A 25295-nucleotide genomic window follows, 5' to 3' on the forward strand; every position below is an offset into this window, starting at 1 on the left:
TCATTTCTCTATTTTGTCCCTTGTTCTTTTGGTCTGATTCCTCGGAATGATGATGCTATCGGGGCCGTGGCGGAAGGAGGGGCATTGGGGCTAACTGCCGTACTCCGTATTGTGCTACGCAGCCCCTGGGTTCAGGTTCACCGGGACTCCAGGTTCGCACCAGCTGTATCTTTATATTAATCACTCCTCTGCAAGGATCAAGCATGTCGAGCAGTGCGCAGTGCGCAGTGCAGCCTCGCCGGAGTCTCGTCTCCCGTTCTCTCTCCTGGCCCCAGTCCCCAAGTCCATACAATCTCCTGCTAGCAATTACATACTGCGTTCGAGTAAGTGCTCTATCGTCCCCTGGTTCAGGAACGGCCTAGCACGGAGGGACCTTCCCTCGGCGCGGCTTACTGCCCGGCACATGCAACCCAATGAACCAAAGAAACGTCTCGGGATTTGAACCCTGAGATCTCCGACCCAATCATGCTCTCACGGCTCGAGGCAATGGGCTATCCCCTTTGCCGTCCGAAGGGGCCCGTCGATCGGCGGATGAAATACTGGCGTCCCGCTGTCGCTTCTCCCGATCGCTTTGCTCACGGAAACCCCAGACCAGAGCTTGTTTTTGGGCTCGGCATGATGGCCACGAACACCAGTGGGTCGAGGCCTTCGGCCGGTGGCGCGACTAGATGCCTAGTCGGGAAATCCTCCTTTCCAGTCTTGGGGCCGCAGGGCTTATCTCTCGGGGCGAAGATCGTTGGCTCGCGTGGTGTGCTGGACTAGGTCCCAATTTTGGCGCAGGATGCTCGGGTTAGGCCTGTGGTGTGATTTCATCCTTCGAAGGCTCCGTTCTGCTTCTCGAACGCCGAATAGCTGCGGGTTGGCCAACCCCCCCCCCCTTCCCCTCCCCGTCAATTGGCCAGATGCTTGTGATTGCTGAATATTCTCAGGGTGGACAGCTGGTCCATATCCACGCGACTCCCCTGAGAAGCTAAGAGTCCAATGCCTTAGAGGCGCTGCCAGGCCGATTCTGCGTCTGCCAAGAGGGAAAGATAAAAGTAGAAACAAAAAAGGCTCACCGGTGAGTGCCTACGTACTCAATCAATATCCTCATAAAATATGATAAATCTTATTATCGTCGTCATCATCATCATCATCATCATCATCATCGGAAAATAACACTATACCTACGGCGTCGAGATGCACCGGTTGGCGGGGGCATCCCCAGCCCCGCCACAGAGAAGTCGACACGCATCTTTACGACTCAACATTGGACTCATCGAAAGATTGTAGAGCCCCGTGCAGCTTAGCTGCTGGAAGGCGCCATCGAGAGGGACGTCGAGCAGTGCCACTGCAGGGAACCCTGGCCTTGCCGTCCGACGCTGTGGTCCAATGGTCCAATGGTCCAATAGGCCCGAGACACTCCACCTCCAACGGCGATGCACTCCGGAGTTGACCACGTATGGTGTCTCAAACGCATGGCGATCCGATCTGCAAGCCGTCATTCGGGATCGCCGCCTATTTGGTGGCAGCCCCCTGGCCCGTTCTCTGTTCCGCTGGAACTGCAGCATAGCCGAAAAACTACCTAGCTCGGGCCTAGGGCCTAGGGCCCAGGGCCCATAGCGTCCCTCCACCTCATCCATGTACTCCGTACTCCGTACCGTCTCTCCCGAGGGCGAAAGCCCGTCGGGATTTGGCGAGCTCGGTGCTCTGTGCTCCTCCTTCCATCCGGCACTTCCAACGCCAGCGACCCTCCATCTGGCATTTCCACCCGAGAACTCGCAAGCCTGGCTCAGCGCGGTTAGTTCATGATCACACTATTGGTCCAGGCGCCATCGGGACCCAATTTTCCTCCGAGCAAATGCCGACAGCGACGCGGGTTGGACGACAAAGATCGTGCGCCATGAGATGGAGCGCAAACCAGCATGGACAGTACGGTATGGACGGTAATCAAGCCAGGATGCGAGACGTGCGACCAGGCCCCAATCAACCACATCAGAAAGCCAATCAATCACTTACCCACTTGGTCGCCCGGCCGGGAGAGCTACAGTAGGTGTGTTGTCCGTTGTTTCCCTTGGCCCCCTCAGGTACCGATGCAATTCTCATCATGGACTAAATTAGCTTCCTTGCAATGCTCAATGGCTGAATTAATCATAATACGGAAACTAAAAGGATCCCGCCTAGCCAAGGTCCAAGGCCTCAATCCTCCTCATCTCATCAACACGATGAAATTGTACTTTAACCAGCTAGGAAGGGGGATGTGGCCAGGGTAAATGGACGAGAGGATGCTACATCCACTCACCACAGGACACAAACACGCAGTTCCTGGATGGGCGTGCCACTGCTGGCACTAGCATTGGCATTGCTGGCACTGCGCGACTGCCGCTACTGTACTGCGACTCTGCTACTGCATGCCGGATATACAGGAGTTGGCATGTTTGGCGTACCTCCAGACGAAAATCTCGAGTAGCGTCGGGTTGACTACCGGTAGCGCCGAATCTTCTGTGCCGTGCTCGTCCCATGTTCCCCCGGCCCAATTCGAGTTGGTCGTGCGGAGGTGAGACAATCCGCCCAGGAAGGAGTATGGCCCGGCATTGCCAAGTCTATTATTACGATTATACTCCGTATTCCGTCCCTGGCTAGCGCTACACTAACCCAATCCTTCCCTGACCTGGCCAGTCCTAGGTGATCTGCGAAGTCTTTCCTCCACGGGATCCATTCCTCAGAAACCGCTAGCCCAGGATCGGAGACTTCGCTACTTTGTAATCATTCTGATGTCGGTGGTTTCTTATGATGCGGTCCTGTTATGACTGTATTTCTTCAGGTCCATTGCTGTTCACCAGCCGATCCTCCCGGAGGCTACCCATCCCCTATGAACTAGGCAGCCCTTCAGCACTGATCATACACCACGATCAAGCGCTCGTGCCAGCCAGGCTGTGTGATCGGTTCCTTTGCCGTCTGACCACATTTATGCTTACCCTCCAAAAGCCGCGGGACGCGGCTCGTAGGATCGGAGAATTTTTCTCCTCCGATACGCCCCTCTTCCCCCCTATCCCCTGAACGGCCTCCCCCGTCATTTGCATTTGGTCTCATGAAACGCGAGAAGAATCTCGGTTAGTTCTGAATCCCTGGTTCATGTTGCATCTGCCTGCTGCCTGTTCCTGCTCCCCGTCCCCGTACTCCCTATACTCCGTAGACTCGCATTATAAAGTCAATTCACTCCAGAGTGGGCTCGCTAGCTAGGCTGCAGAGTGGAGGGATGGGGGGGGGAGCAGCATTGCAACGCATTGCAACTCTACAAGCTGTCTAGGAAGCTTTTCAAACTTTCCACCAGGTCGTACCGAGTTCCCACCGAATGCACGACTACAGACATGCATAGGCTATCCGCCCAAGCGGATAGATAGTGTGTCATTGTACATCGACGCCCAAACTCAATTCCCCCGAAGGTTTGCCCGCCCGGCCTCGCCTAAGCGAGCTCAAAATTCAGAACCCGCCCGTAACCTTCTTTTGCGGCGCTCCTGGGTGATAGGAAAGTCCGCACCGCTGGTGCTGACGTACCTCCCCCACTCTGACCGGGAGCCTGCAAGATGGGACCTATCCGACTATCAGCCGCGGACCCTGACGGTGTTCTTGGCGGCCCGCGCACGTCGTGATCTGCGCCCCGTCGTGCAAGTCAACATCGGCTGGTCGACTGGGTCGGATGGTCGCGTTCATCCGCGTTCGTTACGCCTCTTTCCCCCGTGTGGCCCTCTCCGCTGGGCCCCGTAAGTAGTAAGGTGAGGGGCCGGGATGCACGACTGTTTCTGCTAGGTCGATCCACCGAGGGGGTCAAGTCTGCTGGGAAGCGGCGGCTGCCGAAGAAACTTTAATAGATGGGACGGTTTTCTAGAAAGAAAACAGAAATTGGCATGTGAAGCGCATCAGCCCTGCTATCGTCTGAGCATCCACACGGAGGACCGAGTACGCAGTACGCAGTACGGAAGACTGTCAACACATTCACCCCGACTCCTTCTCTCGTTCGGACGCGTTTGATTTGCCCTAGTCAGCCTCAGCAGGGAATGATGATCTCCCCCAATGAATTGGGGATGAGGATCAACCCTAGTTGACAGGTTACAGATTGCCTATTTGGGGTCTGTTCCTGTCATGAGCGGTTTAGCATCTGCACTAGTTCGCCATCTAGTGCCGGGCGTTTCGTCGTGATCTACTCCGTAATACGCAACTGCCACGGCGGTCTCAGTGCTTAATTGCGTGATACACCGCACGGCATCCATTTCGAGGACCTAGGGCTTACAGTACCTCCCCAGGCCGAACGCAGCCCTGCCAGCCCTCGGAGGGGACGACATGTGATGCTCGTATTTCCGTCCTTGCTACGCCGTTGACTTTCCTTTCATCTCAGCCCGGACCTAGGCCCGGCCCATCCGGCATCCCGCGCGAAAGTACGTGAGACGTGCGACTCTCTCCGCATGATCACACGCGATGCCGTTAGGTAAGAGGGACTGGCGAGATTGATCAGGACTACCTAAAACACCCACTAAATCCAGTACGATCGTGCACTTTTCCTACTCGGTTCGAAGGGCAAGGTTTTCGCTAATTTGCGAAGCTGGATGGTTTGTATTTTTTTTCCCGCTTATGCGGGGGTACGTAAACCCATAAACCCTGGAAATATATATCCAGACCTGCATAGGTCAGGTGGTGGTTCATTTCCACAGGGAACGCCTAACGTAGTCGTTAAGGTTCCGATTGCTGACGAAAAGTATCCGGGCAGATAGTTTGAAGATATATTACACCCGATAATTGGACATTCGGGAACAGACGCATATGCGGTCGACCACCGTAGGGATATCTCCTGCATGACAGCGGGATGCCGCAGATCAACTTCAGAGATTCATATCAGTAAGCAACTACAGTAGGTTTCCCGCTTTTCTCCACGAAGCACCCGCTGTGTTTACAGCTGCACTGCACGCGGTTACAGTTCGGTATACACAGGCAGGAAGGATGGAAGGAGAGATCAAGTCACTTGGAAGGCGAGGCGTACGGAAGGCAAATCCCCAGACCGAAAGCGAAACCGAAATCGAGCTCCGATGGTCGGTGATCAACTGGGCATGTCTACTTTGTACATACGGGTGGAGAGATCTCACTAGGTCTCGGGCTACGGACCTCGTAGCTTACCCATTAGAGCCGGACAGCGCGCTGCGCAATTGAGAGAACAAAACCGATCATATTATTACGCCGATAGACCCATGGGGTATTGCAAAAAAAGTCATTGATTCATTTTTTGCTGGTAACTACCATTTTTCACCGTATCGAAAGAAAGATAGGGAGAGCACATTTACTCCTCATCCAGAACCTTGGCGAAGGTGGCGGAAGCACGCTCGGGCTTGCCACCCTCGACCTTCTGCTGGCCAAGCTTCTGCTTGGAGTAGGCAGCGGCGTAGGGGTTGAGACGGAGCATGACCTGCTTGTTGCGCAGAGGGTTCTTCTTCTGGACGTTGACACGCTTGGTGCGGGCCTCGCCCTTGGGGGCGCGGACAACAGCCTGGATTTCAGAAGAGTTGATGAGGCGGGTAAGGTCGGAGTTGGAGACCAGGTTGGAGGGAAGGAGGAAGTCCTTCTTGAGGGCCGAGGGGGTGGTGGTGGTGCCGTAGACCTGGTCGAGGGCCTCAAAGGCGGAGGAGGTCCAGACGATGAAGCGGCCGAGGTGACCACCGGGAGCGAGCTGGAGCAGGTTGAGGGAGAAGACGGAGGAGGTCTCAACACCGGGGATGTTGCGGAAGGCACGGACGAGGTCCTTGCCATCGGTCTCGGGGTTGTAGACAACCAGAGGACCGCGGCGCTGGCGGAAGCGGCGGTTACGCAGCTTACCCTTACCGGCGCGCAGCTTGCGGGACTTCTGGACCTTGACGAGGTCCTCACCGGCACCAATGGCCTGGAGGAGGGCGATGGCAGCCTTGGTCTTGGTCAGGGCAGCACCCTGGAAGGTCTTGGACTCGACAACAAGGGGAACCTCGGGGACCTTGGCGACACGGTGGCCACGGGCGAAGAGGAGGGCGGGGACGGAAGAAGCAGCCAGAGCAGAGGCGGTAGCGAAACGCTTCTGGTTCAGGTTGATCTTCTGGTGCCACTTGCGCCAGACCTTGGTGGGAGCGAACATGCGACCGGAACGGCACTGGTTACCGAAGGCAGCCTGACCGGCACGGTGAGTACCACCACCAGAGACACGGGGAATACGGGCAACAGCACGGCCTGTTGAATGTTGAAAATCATCTCGTCAGCGTCTGTTCAATAAAGTGCCGATTGACCTCCCAAACGAAAGTATTTCCCCGCAAAAAAAAATTTGCTTCGTCGCCCCTCAAGCCCAAGTTCCCTCGCATCTCGCAATCTCAGTTTCACGTACCGGTACCCCAGGACTCAGCAGAGGTCTGCTCGCCAGCCTTCTCGCTCACAGCGTAGGGCTGTCTCTTGTTCTTCGCCATACCGGTGTGCACCTGCCTATAGAGCGAAAACCGTCAGCATTTCCACCTCCAAGCACCACTGTTCGAATTTTGCCGATTCGACGTACTGGACAATGTCCGGGCGGATGGGGGCACCGAAGACGGTAGGCAGGGGCTGGGTGGCCCCGGAGGGCTTGCCCTCAGCCGTGGCGATAGAGACAGTCGGGCGGGAGGCCATTGTTGTCGTTCGAGGTCGATGATGAGGTTGAAGACCAAGTGCTTCCCAGTCTGGCTTCAACTGTGGATTTTTTCGCTTACTGAGCTTGCTCATCGTGGGCCGATATAACCCTAAGCCCTTCCTTCCATATTAGTCCTAGCGTGCGCCACTTAGACGCGGCCCGTGCGTGCTTATGTCATGTGTAAACCCCACCAGCATGTGACCTGATGGGAAGTAACGCGTTACCTTCCTTCTTGTCGATGCTGTTCTGTCAAGATCAGGTATTTTGTAGACCGAAGGAGGAAGAAATGCTGCCCAGATAATATTATTCGGCTTATATGAGGCCTTCATAACTTGGCGCCGAGGCTGTGTGCCGACTCCAAGGCGGCACAGGCTATGTTAAGCCAAGCCATCTACTGTCTGCGGTATATCCCCTAATTCCAACTCTGCCTCTATTTCTAGAACAGACTGCGATATGCAGTGCGGCATCTCGTAGCAGCTGGTTTAATCATCCTTATGCTCTCATAATAACCGCCCTCCACGACTTCTGAAACTCCCAGGGACGCATCTTCATGCGGCTAGGTGCCTTGGCCCCATCGATCATCATAATCACGAGGCAGCGAAGGCTGCATAGCTCACCGATATTGCAGATCGAAGAAGATACTCTCATATGACTGGAGGCAAGACCCAAGCCCGGGCGGCTTGAGACATTCGCTAGATGGATCATTGTTTCACCAACACATTAGGCTGACTCGCCGCCACCAGGGGCCGGCGCTTAACGTGCTGCTTGGCCAAAATTAAGAAACGTTCGCGCGTTTACTCCCCCTCCTGATGGAATACATCAATAGATTAAGTGCCTTATTCCATCTATTCTATTGTTGTACCTTTCCCTCCCTGAAGCCGTCCTCTGCTGTGCCGCGGGAGCCATATATACATTGAAGCCGACTCCCTATGTTCGGCATGATATTTGACCTCATCAATAAACATGTCGGATTCGCGGATCGCTCGGAAGAAACTGGCTGGCGGCCATCCTACCTGCGAAGACGAATCCTGGTTCTATTTGTGATCGCCTTTTGCGCAATCATTGCCGCGCTTGAAGCATTGTTCCAATCTTCCGCCGCCCATGATGGTATCGCTGCTTCGACTGAAAGCCGCCACTATCTTTGGACCTATGGACCGACCGCCATACTCACCATTGTCGCCACGTTCTGGTCGCGGGTCGAGTTTCAATCAAAACAAATTGCGCCATGGCAGTCAATGCTCCAAGCTCCCCAACCAGCGGACAAAAGTGTGCTTTTGGACTACATATCTGACATGCAGCCCGTCGCCATGTGGAAATCATTTAAGAACAAGCAATTGGTTGTTTTTTCAGGAGTGACGTGCTCTATGCTTGTGCAGTTGATGATCGTTTTCTCAACCAGTTTGTTCTCGCTGCAGGAGGTACACGTCCTTCAGAAAAATGTGACTATCCAACTACACGACATGTTCACTACTCAAAACTCCACACTCGAGGCTGTCGGGTCTCAACCATACGATATCATCAACGGTATCGTCTTCGACAATTTAACTTATCCCGGTGGTACAAATGCCAATCTGGCATTTCAAGAGTTCTCTGCCCCAAACGTCTCTTCCAGTGCCATTGTCACTGCCCCTATAGATGGGCTGAAGGCCGACCTGAGCTGCGAATATGCTACTGTCGATACCAAAGCCTTATACTACAAAGAATGGTTGAAGACTAATGGAAGTCAAGTCGAACTGGTTACAGATTTCCAGATAGTCACTCCATCGTGCAACATTTCCAACTACGACCAGCTTGGGCTAGGTGCGGAGGAGTATACGCAAATAGCGCACTTCGAATGGGCACAATGTGGAAGCACTAATACGTCTGACGACATCCGCATTTTGGTGTTATTCATCGAAGTTGGCGACACGAACACCACTCGTACAAAAGCCTCAGCCTATCGCGGCCCTGCTAAATATGAAACGGTACAGTTGAACCTAGAACGGCACAAGATCATGATTTGCAAGCCGACACTTCTCCACGTCAAACTGCAAGCCCAGCGAAACGCAACTGATTTTTCATCTGATATTCGCCTTCAAACGCTCGCGAGTGAGGAGACTACTCTCCCTGGCCTGACCGCAGGAGATATTGCTGAGTTTATCAAGGCCAACTCTAGTGATACCACAGGCTTCAGAGGCATTGAAAGATTTAATCCGTTCCCAGCCGATGCGCACGTTGATGAACCTCTGAGACTTGGATTGCTTCTCGCAGAAGAAGAAGCCACTCTTGAAAACCTCTGGCGGGAAGATGTGCTTCGAGATTCAGCTTCCGCGTACTACCGTGCAATGACTGCCCAGCTTATGCATATGGGTCTTGTTAAAGAACATGAATCAAAGACAGTCGGTTCCGCACTCGTAAATGAGAATCGAGTGGTGATGATGCAACTGCCACTCCGGGGTATCGAGGCATGCCTGGCAGTAGTAATACTGCTGTCAACCTTGATGATTCTTTTTGCGGCTCGCCAGACAGTAGCCACCTGGAACCCAGCTAATATCTCCGCGATCGCAGCCGTGACAGCAAACAGTGTGGATTTTCGACATTCCCTTCGTGGGCTCGGGGCAGTGTCCGACGACGTACTCCGGGGCCACCTTGTGGGACAACACTATTATTCGAAGTCTACGTCGAACGGCACATCAATCGGGGTCACAGAACATGTGCACAATGAACCTAAATTGGATCAAAATCTCGATTCGAAGTACCACACCTGGAGGCCATTCCCTAGTATTTTGTGCCGAATTGCCATCTTATTCCTAGTTGCATCGGCAATCGCAATATTGGAAATCTTGTTACATCTTTCAGAGGTCAACAAGGGCTTGGGAACTATCGGATTGAATGATGAATATATGCATTATGTGTGGACCATCATTCCCGCCGCAATAATGACCGGATTTAGTCTTGCATTTGGCAGCATAGACTTCAACACCAGATGTCTTGCCCCCTACTCGCATCTCAAGCGACCAACCGGTGCTTTGTTCTCGCAGTCCATGAATGTGAGCTTCTTGGACGCCCTTGGATTCACCAATGGGTTTCGGGCCTTTCGCTCCATGCATCTTGCTATCCTAACGACGACACTCTCTACCGGGGCAGCATTTTTCATAACCATTGTGGTCAGCGGTCTTTACTCGGTGATTGAAGTCCCTTCTCATGCGCAGGCCAATTTCACGCGCGTGGGTGGTTTCCCTGACCCCAGAACCATTGCCGGCGTCCAGTTAAATTTGGATGAGGCGAGTGAGGTTGCGGGCATCATCACTGCGGAATATATTCTCCAATATAATTTTAGCTATCCTCGCTGGACCTACGAGGATCTTGCGTTTGCAGAGATATCAATGGACGATCCATCGAATCAGACCATTGGAAATGGCTCTTTTGTGGATATCCGAGTTCCGGCCCTGAGGTCTGCGCCTGTCTGCAAATTGTATACTGCTGTCGACCTGAAGCCGACAATCAGTCAATATTTTGATGGAATCACGGAGATTTACCAGCTCACAAGTGAACTGACGACATTGGCTTGCCCGGGAAATAATACCGACTATCACTGGAATGCCACTGTGTTCTCGGTGGAAAACCTTCAGGATGGGCCGTTTGGATACTCAATTGAATCCTATTGTCATGCCGACAACAGCCTTTCTTCACACTACATTGAAACCTATGTATGGGGGCATGTGAATCGCACATCTGTCGGGTACATCATGGCGATGACGTGCATGCAATACGCTGAGACCATCGATGTTGAGACACGATTGAAGTTACCGGAACTGGAAATCGACGAAGAGCATCCCCCGGTGCCTGATGAATCTTCAGCCATAATGAGACCAAATCTCTACACCCCAATTCCAGAATGGTGGACTTTGAACACAGACGGTCAATACCCAACGCTTGATGGCTTTTTCTATCTCCTCGTCACCGGGAAATACGCAATTGCCTCCGAGAACCTGGAAACGCCAGACCAGAACCAAACGGTTATTGATGCAATCAAGCGCCAACACAAAATCATCAACGCGCAACAACTCAGCAACTACACCCGGGGAACTGCAAATGACAGCATTCCTCATGCACTGCTTCTTGGAAACGTCACGAACTCTAGTCGTCTGAGGTTGATTCAAGATCCTACTTCAACACGAATACTGGAAGCACTGCTAGGCGCAATGCTCATTTTGGGAATTATCAGCTCCGTGCTTTTGGATACAGATCATGTTTTACCGAAGAATCCATGCAGCATCGCGGCAGTTGCCAGTCTCTTGGCAGATTCAGACCTGCTGGATCAGTTTGTGCAAGGTGCTTGGGATCCGAATCACAAGTCACTTGACCAGACCTTTGCGTACCGGCGTTTCTATCTTGGTTGGTGGGAGAATGGGCATTCTGATGGACCGGAGAGTGGAAAAGTATTTACCATCGCTCATACGTCAGCAGAGAAGGAAGCATGAGAGAGAGAGGGGCTTGAGATGAACATTGCATAGACCTATTTACGTAGTTACGATCAAAATTCAGCTGTTCGAACACATGACTGTATCTTCGAATTATGCAGATCCGACAGATTCCGAAAAAAAAATTATTTTTGAAAATCATAGAGAAGAGGAAAAAGATCAAATTATCGAACTTGGATTTCTCAGCGGCCATTACAATTTCACACATCTCAACTGTTTGTTTGTTCCTAATCCTTTAGATCCCAGGAATAACAAAGCCAATTAAGCTTTCTAAGCCCATCAAGCACGGAAATTATCGTTTTCCGGGATTTTTAAGATTTAGCTCAAAGGACTGAGAATCCCTGCACATCGGAATTTGACGTAGCCGGAGTAGATAGCACTCATATCCTCTTTCTCTCAATTTGCGCAAATCTTCCCTCAAGAACGCGGTGTAGCTCTTCGGTCCTACCCAGGCCTACAGTTAGTACTTGGCGGGATGAGGATATAGTAGAACTTGAATAGAGTAATGCTACGAATTGATAGAAATCCCTAATTCTAACTTATAAGGAAACTATTCGGGAGGGTTGAAGATATGGGCCGGCCGCCAAGACTTACTGACTAGTGGATACTTTTACTGGATTTCTGAAAAAGGTCATGAGATGTTTATTTCTAACAAGTCTCATCTTGGAAGAGATGTACACGATGGGAAAAATAGCCAAACATCCTGCAGTGAAAAGAAGAGGGTCCGCCACAGAACACCTTATCCAGGTGCGGAAACGAATGGGAAGAAAACATGATGCAGGTATGCAATGCGGAAGAGAAGAAAAGGTTACAATATCCGATACCAGCGGAGCTTGTGCGTGTAGAGGTAGTGAGGTCGAAGCACGTATGATCTAAGCATGGCGCAAGTCGCCAACTACCCGCTTGCGGAAGCGCATTGCGGAGATCTCGCGAGCAGCTTTGATGGCAGAAACCGACAGATCTGAGCTCTGACCAGCAGTGCATTCAGTTCCCGCGGCCATCTGCTGAGAGACGGACCATTGGCCATTCGCGCAACGCTGAAAGGAGCTACCGGCAATGCAGTTCCAGGCACCCTCGGGGCTGCAAGAACCAGTTAGAGTACCAGAGCTGGAAGAGCTGGAAGAGCTGGAGGAAGGAGATTCCGGGGCACTGGATGAGGCAACAGGCTGAGGAGCGCTGGGGGCGCTGGTTTCAACCGGGGCAGCGGTGGAGGTTGGGGCGGCAGCACCAGCTTGGGATGAAGTCTCAGTAGGAGCACTGCCCGCGGCGGTAGACGAGGACCCGGTGTCAGAACTAGAGCTAGAGCCAGATCTTGAGCCAGAGCTTGAGCCAGAGCCAGTGTCGCCAGAACCGCCGAATGTGGGAGTACCGGAGCAAGCAGCATCACCCGCAGGGGCGAGATTGGTAGGGGTCCCGTCGTACTCAACGACATCACCAGGCTGGGGGAAGCGAATATCGATACCCTCCGTGGTAGTGCAACCATTGATGTTGGCAACAAACATAGGAGGGAAGCTGGAGGAACGCTTATCGATGGCAGGGGCCGCCACTGATCGCTTGGAAGAGCCCTGCGTAACAGTGACAGGAGCGCAGTTCATGTACATCTCGCGGTTACCGATGCGGTTGAACCACGTCCAAGCGAGAGTGTACTTGCCGGCAGTGATACCGTCAGGAATCGTGAAGTTGAAGTGGTAGGGGTCCTCAGCACTGGCATTGTCTCCCATATTTCCGGCAACGTTGGCAGGGCAGCCTCCCTCGATGGACTTGATGACCTTCCAAGTAGTTGACTTGCTCGGTGCCCGATCTTCAGTCAAGCTGATCTGGCACGAGCCACCACCGTGGGTGGCGCTGCCCTCAAAACGCAGCTGTTGAACAGCACCGACTTCCATCATGTTTTCTGTGGAGATGTCGTAGGTGCCGTCACGAAGCTTGCAAGGGAAGTCCCCGCCCTTAGCCTCCAGAGGGGAGTTGTTGATGGTATCCTTGCCATAAGGGACGGGTTGGACCATGATCATGTGGGCGTTGACCGCAGCCGCAGCCAAAGTGGCGACCAGGATGGATTTGGCGAGCATAGTGAAGGTGAGATCGACTTCTTTTTTTGGACGATTCGACAGGGAACTTTGCAGCTGGAGATCCGGTTCGTACCAGACGAACGGGTTCAAACAGTAAAGGAATGGAACTTGGTAGTCGCGAGAGCGAAATGAATGAAGGCTTCCTGCGCCGTGTTAGAGGATGAGAAGAGGGAGAGTTTGATCATGATAGGTGGGCCGGGTGTAGGTGTATTAAATATCAGAAGCTGATATTCACTTGGGGGGGATTCATAGGCAGCGCTCTAGGCTACCGGGGTATATATAAAGGCATTGTCGACATGCCGAAACACATCTCGTCAACCTTGCCCAACCTTCACTTGACGAGACCTGAAAGACAACAACCACATATTACAAGACAATGATGGGCGAGGAAGGTATGATCATAGGAACAAAGGCAACGGTGCAGAACCATACCTTGGAAGAGAAGAAAAAGCAGAGTTGTTTCAAACAATCTCTGCTAAGCTTTTTGGTGTTCTTTTCCCAAACGGGGATGTTGGATGTCTTGGGAGTCCAGGGAATGATTCTCACAGGCTGTGAGAATGTCTTTGGAAGGAAGCGATGAAAGTCTCGAAGGAGTGTAGGAGTCCGCCACAGGCGATGACTACCAAGCGAAAGTGAAAGAGAGAAAGGAAGACAGGACTGGCCTGTTGTCGGTTTGTCGAACCGTGAAGAGAAGAGAAAAAGGATCGAAAGGTACGACAGAAAGAAAAGAGAAAAAAGACGATAGAGCCATGACGTGGAAGGGGTTTATATCCAACTTGGCACTCGATCCTCCTCTTCTGCTCTTCGCTTCCCGCCAGGGCCCAGTCAGGTACGACGTAGGGTGATGCACCCAGCAGCCCGCAGGGACGGAGTCACGACCGACAGGCCGATCTCCGAATGGAGTCGCATCGACTAGGCGTATGCCAATCAATCGGATACTCCTAAAGTTTGGTCTCCTCCACACCCTCGCCAATCTCGAAAAGCCCACCATCCTGGATGGCTTGCCAGCCGAGAGGAACGACAGGGCTAGTGGAGCGGAGATGCTCGACAGCTGGGATGTTTCAAGTGATGCCTCCACTGTGCAATTGCCTGATCCGCACGGTGAGTGGTGGTGAAGTGGCAGCGGGCTGCAGCCACTCAGAGGCTCGGAACGCGAACCCCGGACAGGGCCGATGGACTAGTTCTAGCGGCGAGGCGGCTGGTGAAGGAGCCAACCACTGCAGCGACCGACGCAGGGAACAAATTAGAGCAGATCGGTACCGACTGGCGCAAGGCACGGCCATCCCCACATCCCCCTTTGGACGGCAGCTTGGCCAATGCGAGTGTCTCACCATCGATCTTGGGCTTCCACAGACGCCATGTGCCTGGGCGCCGACCGGTGTATTGGTTGTGGAGCAACCCGGCGGTTGGCGCCTTTGTTTCCTGTCAGCGGGCTCGGAGGCGAATCAGGCCACGGAAGACACCGACGGTACCACGCTGCACACCATGCGGACGTTGAAACCAGAGGTTGCAGCCTTGATCATGGGAGAGTTTGGATGACTGTTTGGACTGTTTCATCTTCTATGCCCTGCTGTGGTGACAGCTCCTCCGGCCCTGCTCCACCCCCGACGCTCGGCACTTCGCGCAACCAACCGGCTTCCGCACCTGCGATGGCCATGTCCGCGCATCGCGCCCTTGCGGCCTGTAAACACTCGTCACGGCGGATGACGTAACGCGATCCAAATGGCGGAGCGGGAAAAGATCAAACACCCCGTCTAAGAGGAGCAAAGCCACCATCCCATCGCGCGTAACCGTGTGGTGGGTGAGTGCCCGAATGCCCCCTGGGGAACCTCACGGGGGAGATGGAAAGTGGCCCGCCCTAATCCACCGCATCGAGGCTCTCCATGACAGGCGAGTGCTGCCGTTCTCTTCTCGACATTGCTCCAGGGTCTCCAGGGTCCAGACAACTCCACTGTGCAGCGATGAAACCCAAGAGTGACGGCTGGGATGGTGCGGCGTAGCGCGAAGATCTATGGGCCGTGCGGTACTGGCATGGAAGGTATCAGCCGAATGTCGCGCAGACGTTGTTTCGTCCTGTGCGGTGTGACTTTTGGTTGCCTTTGGACACCACATAGTCCGCGGTCTTGTCAACACTCGGGATGGTGTGACGATGTGATGGTGTGATGCGTGAAGCGTGATGTGTGAAGTGTGATGTGTGATCCGTCCCTTTCCCCTTTGTTTGGCGGATCGTGATCTTCATTCCGCCAAGTATACAATGGCTTTGATCCACGGTGCAGCATTCTCCGCAAACCCAGCGATCCTGGAGGTGCCCGAGAAAGGTAAAAATGATGGAAAGCCAAATGCTAGAGTCGTTTCAGATTGATAGTAGACTCCACGGCACTACGTCGCTGTATGCCTTCCCTGCAATTTCCATCTCGGGGAAAGAGTTCCCCCAGGACGGGCCCCCGCTGCTCAATCTCGGTTACGGCCAGCCTGCAGAGTGGAGGAGGTGGAGACTCCCATCAGTCACATTCATAAACTATGGAGTAGACCCTGAGAACTAGCGCATCGCGAGGCCTGCTGAGGCCGACTCTCGTTCATGTCGGCCCATCAAACCACTCCGTTCCATGGCACGGGAGTTCGGTTGGTCCCGAGATGAATTGTCAGGGGTATACGCATCGTCAGGCAAACTCCTCGACGACCCAGACGGTCCGTTTTAGAGACTCGGGTCTCCTGAATATGATGACGAGGCTCCTGTCTCCTGTCCACGCAATCAAACTGACCGAACTTCTGGCCGTCGGTCTCCTGCAACAGGGTCTCTATCATATTGTTGAGATCTTGGATGTTGGGATGTTTCGATCATTGGGGAAATAGAGGTCATTAGTGACCACCAAAAGACCATGAATCATTCCAAAATAAAGTCCATTGCATTTAATATATCTTTAATATATTTTCGTAGACTCATATCCTTCATACCTGGATATTCTCAATTCTTATGACACTCATGTCCTCCAACCGTTCAATCCCAACCGGGACAAAACTAGCCGTAAACCCAGTCCCCCCTAAGATGATGAGAGAGCACTCTCACGTTGACCAAACAGCGATGACACATCCTCATTCAACTTATTTGTATCATTCGTGAAAATCGCAACCGCTCGAATCGCCGGCTCGCCATTGGTCGTATCCGCGTTCACACATTGCCACTCCCCGCTGCCAAAGTTGGTCATGTTGCCCTGCATAATTGACTTCTGATACTCCGCCTCTTGCGTCTTGTTCATCAGGTCGATCACAAAACAGACTCTCGGTGTCGCCGCCAGGCTTCGCGGCCATCTGGAAAAGAACCGGTTCCTCGTCGACGTCAACGCTCTCTTCCAGTTCGCATTCAGTATCGTTCTCAATCACAAGCTGCACATCAGCATGTCGCTGCAGAATGCGGCCTTGGGTAAACTCGTAGCCCAGTGGGGTTGAATAGATATTATGAATGACATCGGAGCCAGAGAACTGGCGCTTCTTGCTTCCATCGGTCGTAGGCTTGTGTGGTCCGCTCGTGTTCCAACCGTCGGACGGCGGCATCCACGTCGTTGTTACCCAAGGAGACCGTATTCGTCAGCTGCTGCATCTCATTTGCGTTTCGGAGGGCGTCTCTCTTGATGATGTCGTAGAAAGAATAGCCAAAGTAGACCATGGCAGCGGTGAGGGTCGTTGCCCACTTCGCGTAGCATGCGGCAATATGGAGGTACTGGCATGTGGTCAGGGTCATGGCCGCCAGCACCGCTAAAGTCGCGGCAACCATTTGGACAGTAGCTGCGGAGCGGACGATTAGGGAATCGGTATACTCTGGATGACATCCAAGTCACTGGGGGGTAGAACTTCAAGGACTGTGCTGGTCGTCGGGATGGCAGTGACCCCAACCACCCAGAGCAGAAGTAGTAGAAGCGATGAGAATTGTATAATGCTGTGGGGAAGCGCATCATCCAAAAGCAAATGAAATCCACGCTTCAATGGAAGCGCAGCTATAACCTTGTTTTTGACGTCAAAGAAAAGAAGAAAAGAAGATAGAAGAGGACCGGGAGCCAACAGTTGACAAGTTGGGCTAAATGAGGTTGGACTACCCGGATTATAGATATGAATATAAATAAGACGCAGCGGCCCCCAAACCTACTATCTCATAGGTATCTCTTAGGTATCTATCTGGGAAAGGACATCGCCTTCGCCGCGCCTACTAATGGAGATCAACCCCAAACGTTTTTGAAGGCCGAAAAAATCAAAGGATGAATCCTCCGTATGAGCTCGGGTCCACTATATATGCTACCTACAGGCTCGCTGACAGGACGTCGTGTTTCACGTTTCAATTACGGTGGGGTTAATCCAGGATCTTGTACGGAGTACTTATGTTTGAACAGCATGAAGCAAGAACGACTGCTTGCAATTTTCTGGTATGTCGTACACTATCGACATAACCAATGGGTAACATTGATCGGAATATTGGCAAACGGATAGCTCAGCGCGAATTTCACGGCTAACCCGTTCCTACGAAGTGCATATGCCCAGCATGTAAACAGTCGTGGCCCGTCATGCCAATAAGAAAAAGTATTACCATGATCGCCTGTCCGTGGAGTTAAGTCGATAGATAGCGTAGGTAGTAATCTTGAGATCCACCGTTGCATGGTCAGATCCTAAAACAATACATTTCGCGCCTTTAATGGAGCCTGGAAGTACAGATTATACTCGCATTATCTTTCAGAGAAAAGCACAGCTATACATGACAATAAATATATGTTCCCGCTTGATTTCGATTTGCCGTGCCTCTCTCATGATCTGTTGCGAGCACTAGCCACAAAGGGTATAAGATCATGCGATTATCATTCACTTCTAAGGAGAAAACGTGCAGTCCGGTGTTGCATGTTTATTTTACGTTTTCCAGACTCAAGTCCCTTCCAGGGCAAGTTGGCAGCGGGCTCTATGGGAGTCTCTCCAAGTCTGGCCATGGGGTATAGATAACCGCCAATGTTCCTTTGACGTCCACGCAGCGGCCGGTTGTTTCAGGGCTCGGAGCCATCGCGGAGATATGATACCTGTGAGCATCGGACTCCAACCCTCGCTGTATGAATCACCCAGCAGCAGAATGTCACTTCTTTCCTTTCTTTTTGCCCTTCTCAGGACCAGCCGTATTCTCATCCCGGGTGAAGCCACCCTTGACCAGAGCGTCACGGCCGGCCTCGTTGATCAGCCGAAATCGGGCAGGTCCCAGTTGGATCCCGCCGTACCATCGCGAGACCACAACAAGGACATTCCATACATCCATGAGCTGCATCACATGGAGCAAGCGCCCCCCTGCAGCCGTTTCTCCATCGTCGTCGTAATCCTGAATCACTGTATCCGCCGAGTCAGCGTCAGCGCTGTTGTCCGAGGCACGAGACCCATTGTCTTTCTTTTGCTTGATACGCCACGCGCTGATGTTGTGCGTCGCGACTGCAACTTTCTTGTCCGTTGCTGTCAAATGGTCTAGGAAAGCCTGCGCCTGCGCTAGGCTTTTTACCCGTATCACTCTGCCCAAGAACACAGACTTCTTTTCCGTCACGACATCGGAGAGGATCCAATCAGGTGGCTTATCCAATCCAAATGTATCTTGTAGAGAAAGAGCTGCAAAGCCTTCCGTTGCCTGTCTCGCTGTCGGTCCGTTTGCAGTTTGGCTTGACATGAGGCCTGCAGCGGTAGCGGGGTCTGTCGTCTCTATCTGCGTGCTGTCCTTGCTCCCGCCGATATTCAACTCTGGAAATACTTCCACAGCTTCACTAATCACGTCAAACAGACAGACAGAACCTGGTTGCCATGTCCGTTGTACAATATCCTCCAGCACGTCCACGGCTATTTTCCCCTCCCCACGAGCCGCAGTCGACGCGGTCCCAAGCACTGCGGGCTGAGTCTCCGGATATGTGGCGCCAAATCCAAGGCGAAAAGAAAGATGTGACTGGCCAGGGATCTGAAGCGTCACCGTGGTCTGTGCCTCATCAGTAGAGGATCCGGAGCTTCCTAGATCGAGGGTACTCGTGGTGGTATTGATTTGCGCGGTTGCCGCCCGGGTCACCGTCACCGTGTCAGGGTCGTAGATGGCATTTATGGCATCAATTTCTTCGGCAAGCTCTCGATTCGGCAGGTCGTCCAGCCGCGACATTGTCTGGTGTGGCCGGCGAGGTGAAGAATGCGCAACCCCTCAGGGTGCGGAGAAATTCCCCACGCCAGAAATCCCAAGGCATCAAGGCACCAGTAGTCGGTGCCTGAGTTTCTCTGTCAGTCCAGGGCAAACTCGCATTGGTGAAAACAGCAAGCCTCTTAGGGGCCTTGCAAAAATTGATCTAGTGTAAAACCTTGAGAATAAAAAAACCAATTGGGCGGGATCTCGGAGCAGGATCGATCCATCGATCTGGTCTAATGGCTGTGTTTTGGTCTATTTTCGAAGGGCCCGCGTCACTCCATTTTGAGTTGGATTTATTAACTTGAAACATTCATCATGGCTTTTAGGATCCATGCATCTTGGTTTGGAATATTTGGAGAGGCTTGCTTTGGTTACTGTTGAGAAAAAGCCAGTCGATCCAAGGCAATTTATCGTCTGCATCTGCAGGCTAGGTTGTACTCCAAAACTTAAGTCTCTCTATATAGGAATAGAATGAGGATAGGAAGAAAAGAAATATCCGTCAAAGACCGCATGTAGAACTCTCTTAGCACCCCGGGCCGAAGAAATTAATCCCTGGTCCCAACTGCATTTCCTGCATCGTCAAACTCTCATCATCATCATCATTTAAGCCATCCAGGTTTTCCCGCTTCCAGAATGATCGGAAACCCTCGACAAGCCTGCGGGTGTAGGGTATCACATCCTCGGGGTCCATCGGCGCAAAGGCAACTCGGAAGAACCGGTACTCCTGCTCGACGGACTTCGGGCCCGCCGCGAATATCTGACCAGGGGCCACCAGGCACAAATGCGGCTTCTTTGTGAGGTGTATCCAAAAGGCCTTGGACAATTTCCGAGGGCTGTATTTAGATCGCAATGGGTGAGTGTCGACGCGCACCTCAACCCAAGCAAACATGCCGCCCTTGGGCCAGGTAAAGTCATACATCTGTACCCGGTCGACGACTTCCCAGTGATCGACATGATCGTTAGTAATTTTCGATTTTTCTGGGTTCTCAGAGAACAAGAACTTGTTCTCTTCCAAGACAGTACACATGTCATTCATGCGCTTCTCGTAGCCTCCGCGCAGACCTTCCAGCCAGCGCACCCAGCCATCCATGCGCCAGCTTGGAACAGCTTGCTTCTTCAAGATACGGGAACCATTGTCGTCCACCTGTTCCCCAATGATTGTTTCAGCAATTACAGACTGCACGAATCCCGAGGGCTGCTGTGTCGTGACCTCCGTAATGCGAGTAATACGCTCAATCACTGCAGGTTGCGCCGTGATCCAACCGAGGCGGCTCCCTGGCGCAACACTCTTGGAGAATGTGTCCAGCCGCACCACTCGGCCTTCGGTGTCAATTGATAGATATGACGGCACTAGTGAGTCCAAGAAAGCATAGCCAGATGACTTCCCATCGTCATTATAGTTTCGATTATAAGGTGTAGGTTCTGTCGACGCGCCCCGATAATGGGCTTCCATCTCGTAAGCGGATGGGAACTGCAGATTCCAGTAAGGTTCATCTTCCACGATGATCACGTCATACTTCTGGCAGAGGGCGTAGATTTCCTTTCTCCGCTCAATCAAGAGGTTTCCTCCAGTGGGGTTCTGACCAATCCTGCCAATCAGAAGCATTTCGTATTAGAGCATTGATCGCGCAAACCACGCAAAGGAAGATGAAACTCACGTCACAGTATACATGACGTGTGGTCGTCTGCCTCGCCGAAAGTCCCAATTTTCCAACACATCAGCGAGGCCACCTTTGCCATATGCGAGCATGCCCTGGCCGTCCACTGCGACGGTAGCCGTATTGAGGCCTCGAGGTCGGATGGTCTGAATGGCATTCATGTAGGTGAACTCCTCGCACAACACGCCCTCACGCTGTTGAATCCAGTCCCGGTCGGGATTCCACACATTGGTAAAGAGCTCAATAGCTTTGGAGAAACCATCGGTATTGCCGCACGACAGGATAATCTCGGGACCTCCTTCGTACGGGACATTTGGATGGAGATGGTCGCGGACAAACTGTCGCAGGAACGAGAAGAGTGGCGGATAGCCTTCGGCAGTGCCATACTGCAGAGCAGTGGTTAGGTCGATTTTGCGAGAAGGATCGGCCGTCTTGGATTCCTTGGGTACAATCACTCGGTCGGCTTTCGAGTCATCTTTGCTCGATGGTTGGAGACGCTGCGGCCGGGCGACGGTGGCTTCGAGTGTATCAAAGGGGAAATATGTTGGATGTGGTAAACCTAGCAGGTAATAAAGTTCAAATGTTAGCTGAGGATATGATAGTCTAAAGATTCAAACCAAGTCGTACCTCCCGCAAAATTGGCAATGTTGGGAATGGTGAAGTACTTGTAGAAGCTCTTCACACTACTGGGACTCCGGTTCTTGCTCGCATAGGAGAAGTGGTGCGATAAGTCCAACGGATGTGGAGCTGTCATGGTGATCGCTGCAGCAGCTCAACGGGCGCGCATATGCCCACTTTTCAAGTAGTGAGGGATGGGGAAAAAGCAAACGAGGATATCTCGAGAGAAATATTGATAGCGAAGTATCCGATTTCTAATCTCAACGGATCCTGTTAGCCTGCCCCCCGCACTGTTGGCCGTGTGCTTGATAAGCACTGTTAGCTCCGGTTCCGGTGGGCCACCCGAACGTGGTTGGGGACAGATGTGGTCAAGGGTCTCGGGGGATTCTACTGAGTTATAGGGTAGAGATAAGGAAAAGTAAGCTAGGTATAGCTCCGACAAGGGTACCTCTAATGAGGCGTACTTCTGGTTTGTCTTGAACGTCAAGTACTCTATAGCCTCTGCTAGACCCACGAGCACTGATCCCCGGCGAGACGCCCTTGCGGGGAAGCCCGACATGCTCATCCTCCGATGCGTCGTACCGTCCTGCACTAGTGTTGCCCGATGCTTTTTGAATTTGTTTATTTCCCGAGATGACGGGCGACTGAGCCGCATCTGTTTACGGAGTAATTTACCCGTAGCTGGTTATGCATAAATTGTATAACGTGGAATAACTTGGGCTTGTTCCGCTTTCGTCTGCGGTCTGCACAATCGCCACTGGGTCACAGGAGCTGTTGTGATTGGCTGCACGGCAGTTTGCCCACCACGGGGTCGCCCCGGATTCTTCACACCTCTTCGACCTTCAACCACCGCTCCCCTTATACAGGAGCTAGACGCCGCGTCCCGTATATTCTCTATTGCCTATTTCTATTTCGATCTTTTAGCCTCTGTACCGTGCGATCCGCTTCATGGCTGAGCGACCCTGGTGACGTTGCCGCCCTGCGAACCCACTTTTTGGAGATCTCCACTCGCGCCTTACGCCGCCGACCGCTCTGACACCGACATCCATAGTCGTTCGTTGCCTTCTGTTTGTCTACCTCCCCATTGTATCCTTGCCGTCTACCCCTCAACCATGATCGGAGAGGGTCACGACGAGGCCGCTCGCCTCTATGTGCCGCCACTGCTCGACGATGATGAGCGGCTCATAAACCCCGACGCTTCCGAGGATTGCCCGCCGCCCGATGTCGAAACAGGCAGCGCTCTACCCATCTGGCTGCAAGAGTCGTCTAAATCCTTTCGCTGGGGATGGGTGCCTTTGCCTCTCAGAAAGGCTGGCCGTGCGACTGCGAATTGGATCAAGGGCCCCGATCCGCCACATATGCTCTTGCTGAAGCCGCTGTTTCCGCGCCTCCAGGAACTGCCGGTCCAGTACCTAGACCATTTTTTCCCAAAACGAAAGCAGAAAATCGCACTTTTGATGCTGCTTTATGCGACCTGGTTCTTGCCGTGGTTCCTTGTTCTTCTGCACTCGCGCTCCTCGGGATACATCGAAGGTTATGGCCAGCTTCAGACAATCTCATGCTCAACCAATTTCTGGTACGTATTAAAGCTGCGGTACATTTGGCATTTATTTGCGCTAACTGACGCCACCAATATAGGGCATTCGATAACGGATGTGGTATCAACGGGAACGACTGCCGCCCATTTTCCTCCTCGACCATGGCCTTCCGATGCCCCGCAAACTGCCGTGACACCAAGTTGCTAGAACCTCATGTCGTGGGCAACCAAACCTTCAACTACCAAGGTCTCGTGATCGGCGGCCCGCAAGTAGAGTATTCCGAACCAGCGATCTACCGTGCCGATAGTTTTGTCTGCCAAGCCGCTATTCACTCGGGGGCCATCACGAACGATGGTGGCTGTGGCGTCGTAAAGCTGGAAGGTGCAGCACACTCTTTTCCGTCCGTGAAGCAATTTGGAATTTTGTCGCAGGCCTTCCCATCGACATTTCCCAAGGCTTTCAGCTTCCTCCAGCTATCCTCGTCGCAAGCAAATTGTCCATCTGACCCGCGCTGGCCGCTTCTCTGGGTGACTGCTGCAGCTGTGGGGGTCCTTTGGCTCTACTGCACATCGCCGCCTGTGCTTTTCTTCAGTACATTTTTCATGGTATTCTGCCATACAGGATTGGTTGCCGATCCGCCATCGTATCCATACCTTTCCGACCTGGTGTCTACACTCCTCTCACGGCTGTTGCCCGCCTCATTTGTGGTATACGTTCTATTCAAGTTCTGTGCAGCTCCACTTCTCCAACCGATTACGTCGCCCATCTATCAGCTAGAGAAACTGTTTTTGTTCCTCCCCCCGCTTTTCATCGGAGCCTTGAACAATTACACTTTCGCACGATTGATTCCCCTTCAGCGATTGACACCAATGGATATTCAGCAGCAACCTGGAGCGAAAGTCGCACTTGCATTTGTCATTCCCACTGTGCTTACCATCGTTCTCAGCCAGGCATGGCAGATCCGGCAGGGTGGTCTGCTTCCACGCTACCTCAAGATCTACTGCAGTATGGGTCTGATCATCTTGATTCTGGCCCCCTTACCTGGTCTGCGACTCCGAATCCATCATTATATTCTTGCCATTCTGCTTATGCCAGGAACCGCCTTTCCCACGCGCCCCTCTTTGGCCTACCAAGGTTTACTCCTTGGTCTTTTCATCAACGGCGTTGCCCGTTGGGGATTTGCCTCTATTATCGAGACCCCTGCTGCTTTAGGAGAACTGGCTCCAGGACGTAGTGGATCTCAGGGCTGGTGGGGTTCCACATACCCCAATGTCACTGCATCGTCCGTTCAAATATCTTTGCTTGAACCCGGGCCCAATCTCACCCACCGCGGTAACGGCAACATCACCTTCGCTCTATGGGAACATGAGCGAATGTCCAAGCTTGCCGTGGACGGAATATCAGTCTTGCTCAACGACGTGGAACGCTGGCGTGGATACCTCGATGAAGACCAAGCAGGTGAATTTACCTGGCACCGCCATGGCCATGACGGCTTGGAACTGATCAAGATGCCAATTCTTGAATCGCGTGATCTGGGCAGCCGTGACTTCGAGCCACAGTCTGTCTTGCTGGACAACACCGAATCGGATGATGACCAAGATGATGAGCCTGAGGACTTGTTCTTCCGGTTTGCCTTTTTGCGCGGTGCCGAGGCTGGCATGTACGGACCTACTGGTGTTTGGAGCAGAGATGGGGTGTGGTTTCCACCAGCATCTCCCAAGAACTAGCTGGGTTTTGTTGCATTCCTTGGCACTTTCACTTTATATTTTCTTCTTGATTTCAACTTTCTGCTGGATAGATGATACACTGGGGGTATGTGTGTGCTGGACGCGCTCTGCCACTTGAGCGGTAGACTGCAAAGTACGATTTGCTGAGCCCAACCTCCTTGACGACAGCGTACGCTGAATGAACACCTCATGAGTTTCTTTAGATGCATTTGATCCTGGGTTTCCCTGTATTTACCACAAATAGTAAATCAAACCTGTAGAATACTTTATCACTTCATGCCTTAATTGGGGATATCGCGCTGACATTTCCGGCCTCGACTTCGGAGACAACACGTGATCATCCTCTGCCGTCCAGCAGGCAGCACCGGTCCGGCCACGCTTGATCGATGCCACAGACT

The 25295-nt window shown here is 52.6% G+C and overlaps 8 protein-coding genes across 8 annotated transcripts; 3 read left to right on the forward strand and 5 right to left on the reverse strand.

The window, feature by feature from the left end:
- Positions 1 to 5308: 5308 nt before the first annotated feature.
- On the reverse strand, positions 5309 to 6648 carry N7482_002751 (60S ribosomal protein uL4; the record flags this gene model as incomplete). The annotated part of the gene is made up of 3 exons (XM_056684876.1): positions 5309 to 6222; positions 6374 to 6468; positions 6539 to 6648. The coding sequence occupies 3 exons, from the start codon at positions 6646 to 6648 to the stop codon at positions 5309 to 5311; spliced, it is 1119 nt and encodes a 372-aa protein (XP_056548482.1).
- A 930-nt stretch (positions 6649 to 7578) lies between these two features.
- On the forward strand, positions 7579 to 11112 carry N7482_002752 (DUF3433 domain-containing protein; the record flags this gene model as incomplete). The annotated part of the gene is made up of 1 exon (XM_056684877.1): positions 7579 to 11112. The coding sequence occupies one exon, from the start codon at positions 7579 to 7581 to the stop codon at positions 11110 to 11112; it is 3534 nt and encodes a 1177-aa protein (XP_056548483.1).
- Positions 11113 to 11984: 872 nt separating this feature from the next.
- On the reverse strand, positions 11985 to 13181 carry N7482_002753 (lytic polysaccharide monooxygenase AA11 family protein; the record flags this gene model as incomplete). Its single annotated transcript, XM_056684878.1, has 1 exon — positions 11985 to 13181. The coding sequence occupies one exon, from the start codon at positions 13179 to 13181 to the stop codon at positions 11985 to 11987; it is 1197 nt and encodes a 398-aa protein (XP_056548484.1).
- A 1068-nt stretch (positions 13182 to 14249) lies between these two features.
- On the forward strand, positions 14250 to 14720 carry N7482_002754 (uncharacterized protein; the record flags this gene model as incomplete). The annotated part of the gene is made up of 1 exon (XM_056684879.1): positions 14250 to 14720. One exon carries the CDS (start codon positions 14250 to 14252, stop codon positions 14718 to 14720), a length of 471 nt encoding a protein of 156 aa, XP_056548485.1.
- Positions 14721 to 16635: 1915 nt separating this feature from the next.
- N7482_002755 (uncharacterized protein) lies at positions 16636 to 16953 on the reverse strand (the record flags this gene model as incomplete). The annotated part of the gene is made up of 1 exon (XM_056684880.1): positions 16636 to 16953. One exon carries the CDS (start codon positions 16951 to 16953, stop codon positions 16636 to 16638), a length of 318 nt encoding a protein of 105 aa, XP_056548486.1.
- Positions 16954 to 18288: 1335 nt separating this feature from the next.
- On the reverse strand, positions 18289 to 19335 carry N7482_002756 (IMPACT family protein; the record flags this gene model as incomplete). The annotated part of the gene is made up of 1 exon (XM_056684881.1): positions 18289 to 19335. The coding sequence occupies one exon, from the start codon at positions 19333 to 19335 to the stop codon at positions 18289 to 18291; it is 1047 nt and encodes a 348-aa protein (XP_056548487.1).
- A 544-nt stretch (positions 19336 to 19879) lies between these two features.
- On the reverse strand, positions 19880 to 21768 carry N7482_002757 (putative aromatic amino acid aminotransferase; the record flags this gene model as incomplete). The annotated part of the gene is made up of 3 exons (XM_056684882.1): positions 19880 to 20945; positions 21015 to 21573; positions 21642 to 21768. 3 exons carry the CDS (start codon positions 21766 to 21768, stop codon positions 19880 to 19882), a joined length of 1752 nt encoding a protein of 583 aa, XP_056548488.1.
- A 976-nt stretch (positions 21769 to 22744) lies between these two features.
- On the forward strand, positions 22745 to 24897 carry N7482_002758 (LCCL domain-containing protein; the record flags this gene model as incomplete). Its single annotated transcript, XM_056684883.1, has 2 exons — positions 22745 to 23208; positions 23271 to 24897. 2 exons carry the CDS (start codon positions 22745 to 22747, stop codon positions 24895 to 24897), a joined length of 2091 nt encoding a protein of 696 aa, XP_056548489.1.
- Positions 24898 to 25295: the final 398 nt, after the last annotated feature.

The sequence above is a fragment of the Penicillium canariense genome (genome assembly GCF_028826845.1).
Source record: "Penicillium canariense strain IBT 26290 chromosome Unknown utg000001l_segment0_segment0, whole genome shotgun sequence".
NCBI lineage: Eukaryota > Fungi > Ascomycota > Eurotiomycetes > Eurotiales > Aspergillaceae > Penicillium > Penicillium canariense.